Here is a 6,461-nt window from a genome sequence, read left to right as displayed (position 1 = left end):
AGGGTCTGTGACAGGACACAAAAACACAGATGATCCTAAAGTCAGATTGTTGATTGTTCAGGTAATTCACCTAGCATTGTGAGTCCCCCTCAGACTGAAAATAACAACTGATCTGGGAGAAATTTGCCCTGATTCTTCTGCCATAGGTGACCTGATTGAAAATCAGGCTTAGTTCGTACTGTCTACCCCACCATCATGAAAATGAAGGGACACGTTTTGGAAGAATGGTGTTTAACTCTTCCAGTAGTTCTCCAAAGACAAACAGAATCTGTACCAACCATTTAAGTTCACTATAAATACATGTTGCCTTGTTTCTGAGATATATTACATTTTGTGTATCATGTTTTTCTGCATGTGATTTTGGAGGCTTATGACCTCCTCTTTGTATTCTTCCTAGTGAACAAACAACTTCCTCTTTATTGATGAACAGAGCACAAAGACATCCATTCACATTATCTTTTTTCATTTTCATCTTATCAGACGCTCCAGCACTAGTCAACTTGCTTTCTCCTCCAGTCCAGAATTTCCTCATCACCAAACTCCCTCAGACTTGGCAGAAATAATGTTAATGTCAGTCACTTTACATTAAATCAAGGCATATTTAGCCCCCACTTTTGTTTCACTCTCTTCTCAAGCTTTTACCTCACTCCCTTGCCTTTCACTGGAAGCCATAATTAGTCCTTCATTAAGCCTTTGGAAATTGCACTAATGGACTTCACCATTCAGATGACTTCATTTAACCTGCAAATCAAGTGACAGTGGTGGAGGACACGACTTTGTGTCATGACTTCATCTTTACAAAGGCTCAATTAAGTTGCAGAAGCAGCAGCAGGAAGAGACCTCAGACACTTAGTCTCCTCACACTGCTCTTACTCAAGTGCAGCAGAGAAAGAAAAAAAAGGAGAAAGCACATCAAAGTGGTGATGGGTTGAAGTTGAGCCAGTGTTTAGCATCTCCTGGGGGAGGCACATTACATCCACTCAAGCTGATAAAATAGAGCGCTAACATCTTTCAACCTTTTTGCTGAGGAGCCACTACAAGTGTGGACAGCGGACTTATGACCCCAGAATACAAACACAGAACAGCACTATATAATATAATGAAACTCTGACACTCTGGGAAACATCACAGTTCAAATCCAGGCCACAGATTCTGTCTCCATGCTACAGTGTAGGCTAATAACATTCAGTTTCAATAAATCATGGCTTTAGTTTTACTGCATCAGCATGTATCCAAGGAGATTATACCTTTTTTGTCTTATTCTGCATATGTGCATGGAATCATCTTGGGCTAATACATTACATTTTGTACAGAGAAAAAGTGATCAAGCAGAAAGAACAATATAATTTGAGCAAACATAAATCAATTTTGCATGTTCATTAGGGTTAAGAAATCTAAATTAAGAAACAAAAACTACATCAGACTGAGTACAGAACAATTGTATTTGCTTTTACTGAGCACATAATAGTTTTATTTGCTGAAGATAAGCTGTTCTGTGCATGTTAATAATTTTTTTTCAAAATATAAAATAAATTGCTTGCAAAAAATGTTTTTCTGTGCACAAAATACCACATTACATAGTCAAGACTGAGGCACAAATAAAATTTTATAGTGTATATAAAATGATATTAAACTAGCATACCAGACTTAACTAACCTCACAGGGAGAAAGAGATGATAAGGTGTGAAACTTACTTTCATTAGAGCCTTGATTTTCATCCCAGGTACGCACATAATCATCCTACAGAAATATGTAGAAAACAGTCATTCATTAGCACAGAATGCACAAAATGAGGAGCCACGTAATTTACACCGCAGGCCTGAGCACATAGTTTTGTTGATAGCATAACATATTGACACGCTCAGCTTTATAAAGCAGAAGTGAAGTAGTTTACATTATTATTGCATACTGATTATAATGTGTACATTTTTCATGCAGCATGATAATTAGCGAAGGGAGTCATGCTGGAGATGAGATGGGGACGTACTGTGGCTGTACATCTGTATGTAAATGAGCCCAACAAAGCCTGTATGTGAGACATATGGCATCAGGGGTGAGCTGGCTTTTTACACCTTAATTAGAACATTAATCTTTCTAATTAAAATGGACAAGTTAAAGGAGATGTTGGGAAAAAAAAACAATAGAAAAGATAAACGGAAAAGCAGCGATAATGGCAAAATGAGTCATGAATGAAAAAGACATCGTACAAAGGCAGCCGGAGGAGCGTTGTAGAGCAACCGGAGAGAACTGACCTCTACCTCCTGGTGAGATGGCAGCAAAAGGAGAAAAAAGAACCAATATTAGTGAAGGGTACTGAGCTGTATTCAATGACATTGTAAGGCCATAAGAAAGACTTTTAACGTTCAATTTAAAGCGCTTGAAAGCGTGTTGTTTCAAAGCATTATATTAATGACTACTTAAAGCTACAGTATGTACATTGTCCAAACATTTTTGTTGTAGAAATATGCTCCAAAACATGTCTTAATGTGCAGAGGTGTTGTCAAAGCCTCCAGTGACCCAGACTCATTGGACAGTGGTGGCAGCAGTGCAGAGATATTAGCTTCTAAAAGATTTTGACCTCTCTCATTTCTTGTAATTTCATAACAACAATTATCTGAAGTGTTGAGCAGAGCATGATGGCGCTTAGCAGATTGGAGTAGAGCTTAGTAGAACAAGGAGAGGCAGTGTTGGGCAGAGCAGAGTGGATTGATTTGGCGCTCCATGCAACTACCTTAGGTTACATACTGTAGCTTTAAGCATCAATCGGTAAAAATTCAGAAAAAACATCCTCGTTACTATTTTCATGCTCAAAACATCAGACTCTGTGCTTCATCAGGATTGTGTAGATGTGATTTAATCACATTTGATTGACAGGAAACATCACATCACATTCTATTCAAATGTTGCTAAAATCTGACTGCTGCATGAAATACATGACATCAGTTTAACTCAGTGAGAAAAGCATGGACAAAACATAAAATCTAGGGCTGTCAAAGTTAACGCAATAATAACAAGTTAATGCAAATTCCTTTTAATGCCACAAATCTTTTTGGCACCTGATTAACACACGCATTATGACCCTCGGTTTGCATCGTAGTTTGGGAAATCAGGAAGAAATGCAGCAGCAGAAATGATCAGAAATTGATAAAGACACCGTCTTTTTAATGGTAAGTTAAGCTTCAAAGCCCTGCCAGATGGTTCTCTTAACAACACCGAAGTTGTTTACATTTACTGTCGATATGAACTGAGATACGACCTGAGTATGTTGAGTCTCAAATACCACTTGCTGGCCAGGTACACAGCTGATGCAGAGAGGCCCCCTGCAGATATTTGCATGTTCTGATAGGATCCTACCACTCATAGTAAGAAGCTGATAAAATAAGTTATGAGGAATTTAATATTAAACAAACATAGGAAAAGTGAAGAAAAGTCAAACACAGATTCTACGGAGCTTACCAACTTTCCCACTGGAAATGGTACAGATGTAAAGCTTTTTGAGCAGATTGCTGTGTCTGGAATAGTAAACATGAGTCGTCAAGATATTTACAATCAGCCACCCCCACCTCCTTAGCGATGACTTACTCATCACTGTAAACATTTACTACACTAAAAGTGTGTGCCAAACAGCTCCCCAGATAGCGATAAATCTGACATAGCACATGAAATAAGCAGCCCCCATGAAAGCTGAAACCTTCTTCTTTGACCCTCACAGTTTTATTTCACAGAAGTAAATATTTTTTATCACAGGCAAGAACTCCACTCCAGTGTTACAGTCCACTAAATTGTACTACAGTTGCTCTGCTCAACCACAAAAAAAAACCCCAAAAAATAAAAAATACACCAAGTAAACTGAGTTGTATCTGGATTTTAACTCAACCCTCCAGTTGAGCTTCATGAATGAGTGTCGGCTATGTCGTTTAACCTCATAGGGCATGATGGTGTCAGTCATTAACACAGTAAAGACCTCAATGAGTTTATGACCTGGCCATTAATCTAATGCCTCCCATGTCTCCTTTACTGATGCTTCAGCTCTTGCATTATTAAGCAGCCATTCTGTATTTGTGTTTGTGCCAGGACCATTGAGGAAAGTGTCCTGCTGTTGCTGACAGGACTGGAAATTAATGATTTCATAAAAGAGAGGCTTCAGAAAATGCAACTGGGGAAAATAAATTCTCCTGAGACCTTGATAAATCTGAGCACGAAACTCGGAGCATGGTGACAAGTTTGGCACACAGCAGGGAAGTTACATTACAAAAATATGACTCGCAGACCAAAATTCTCATCAAAAGAGGGCTGTTATCTTACACTGCAGTGATTAAAGGAAACAGGATGAGAGTTGAGAACACTCAGCTGTACCCAGCAGCTCTGTAATCTGCCCGATAACATCAGAAAGATCTCCTCTTGTTCAACAAAGCTTACCTTCCACATCAAACATGGCAGACTGTTCACCCTGCTGCCAAGCTCCACAATATTGAATGACAGATCGTAATCCCTCATATCTGTGAGGTGAGGATGATGACCCGATGAGCCTGACCACTGTAAAATTGGACTCATCTCAAGAGGAACTGAACAGTTTCACAGATATCTCCCAAAAAAAGTGTGTAAAAGACAGAGTGTGTGCTTGTTGGGTGGATTGTAAGAACAGGAAGCCGTGCTGGCTGTGGCGCCGAGCTGTAGTGACAGGTCACGCGTGTGAGTGACGGGTGTTTCTGGGTAAATGTCAGCTGTCAAATGCACTCTGTGTTCACAGTGGCTATCCTGAGTGGTTTGTTCAGTGACAGCAGAGGGCATCACGGCCTCATCAGTAACAAAGGACACAATAATAACACCCGTGCGGAGATCTGTGATGGCTCGTTTGGAGGTTTATGCCTGACCTTTTCTAACAATTACTGTTAATATCGGCCTTCAGTGGATTCATCAAACCCAAGCAGAACAGCACAGAGCTGCATCAGGGGTTATAAAATCCATGCAATAACCAATTTCAGTCCACACAAACCCCAATATCTGGTTTTCATATGACACTGTTTCTGTAGCCAAATTCTTTTTATTTTTCAGATGAAAAAGCCTGCTGCAAAATCAATACAAGCACCAAGGGAACTCCCAGTCAGTAAATATAAGACCGTTCCAGCATTATATTTTAAATTGATGCAGAAATGTGATTTCAGTGTGCCTGTTCCTTGATTTAAAAATAAAAAACAGTGGTTCATTGGTTCAGGCCTGGTCAAATCAAAGCAGTGAAGTGTGTAGTTTCCTACAGAAGAGGTATTCCTTTTTTTATATATAATGTAGCTCATGTGAAACTCTCAACAGGTTTTTCAGTTTAAAAGACAAATTATATTGTTGGTCCATACCGCCACAATGACACATTTAGGCATTTTCTAAATTGATGCCACTATTGACAGGATGACATTGGGGTTTCAAAAATAAAACAGTTCTGTGTTAAGGTTAGTAAACTTTGACATCAGGTTTAAAAGAAAGGAACACTGACTATCAGTAGTAAATGGGAAACTAATTTTGAGCTCTGTGAAACTCTGATGTTTTGCCGACCCATCTGCCCAACCTGAACTCTTCCCTCCACAGACCTTTACAGACAGTGCCACACTGTTTCTTCCTGTGCTCCCAATAAGTCAACAGTCATAACTGCTACAGCCTCTCAAGGGGTTTGCCACTTGAATGGAAACACATGTTGGTTTTTTTGGCATTTGCTGGGATGACTGAGGCTGACATCTAAGGGTTTAATCAGACAGACACCTGCTTTACTGAATGAGACTGAGCCACTCTACACCTAAGGTCCTTTTTACTGTAATCACCCTCCAGACTTCATCATGAACTGGGCTGCATGCCCACTATTTCTGCCACTGAAGTCCCCTTGTTCATCCTGTTTCCAGTCAACTGTGTTGCCAGTGAAAGGTCCTTAAGCAACTACAAGACCCCTTCAAAGACAAGAGGCACTAAGAGATGCAGAAGGAAACTGGCCATGTACAATGAGGAGTTCTCTCAGAGATGGAAAGCATCAATTAACCAATGATCAAGCAGAAAACATCCTTAGAATATAAAAAAAAAAGACACATAAAGCAGGCTAAGTATTCAAACAAATGCATTAAACATATATCTCTTCCGAAATATTCACATAATTTAAGTGTGGACATAAAAAAACAGTAAGAGAATTGATGAGTTTAAACATAAATATAAAGATATGTGTCAATCAAGATATATGCAAGAACAGGTTTAATGATTAATCAGGTGTAACATTGTGGGTGTGGTGTAAGAATGTTAACACTATGTAATAATTCTACTTGTGTGATGTAGAAGATAATTATCAAAGTATGTAATTATGTAAGAATGTTAACAATCTGTAATAATTTTTTAGTATATCACTAGCGTGGTGTAGAACAAAATTATCTATGTAGAAATACTGCTTGCAAACCAATGATGGTAAGATGATGTCATGGGGTAGGACT

General features: G+C 39.0%; 1 protein-coding gene across 3 annotated transcripts in view; it reads right to left on the bottom strand.

The window, feature by feature from the left end:
- The window catches only part of spock2 (SPARC (osteonectin), cwcv and kazal like domains proteoglycan 2), a 29,226-nt gene that overhangs the window by 14,252 nt on the left and 8,513 nt on the right, over positions 1-6,461 (bottom strand). The window contains exons 2-3 of one of the 3 annotated variants that reach the window (XM_020603239.1): positions 2,208-2,261; positions 1,695-1,740 (exon numbers count right to left, since the gene is read on the bottom strand). In XM_020603239.1, coding sequence (XP_020458895.1) covers positions 1,695-1,740; positions 2,208-2,261 — 100 coding nt within the window. The remainder of the gene's footprint in view (positions 1-1,694; positions 1,741-2,207; positions 2,262-6,461) is intronic. The other 2 variants (XM_020603240.1, XM_020603241.1) reach the window with 2 other exon arrangements.

The sequence above is a fragment of the Monopterus albus genome, unplaced genomic scaffold (genome assembly GCF_001952655.1).
Source record: "Monopterus albus unplaced genomic scaffold, M_albus_1.0 scaffold60.1, whole genome shotgun sequence".
NCBI classification, from domain to species: Eukaryota; Metazoa; Chordata; class Actinopteri; order Synbranchiformes; family Synbranchidae; genus Monopterus; species Monopterus albus.
This window is presented reverse-complemented; position numbering and strand designations above follow the sequence as displayed.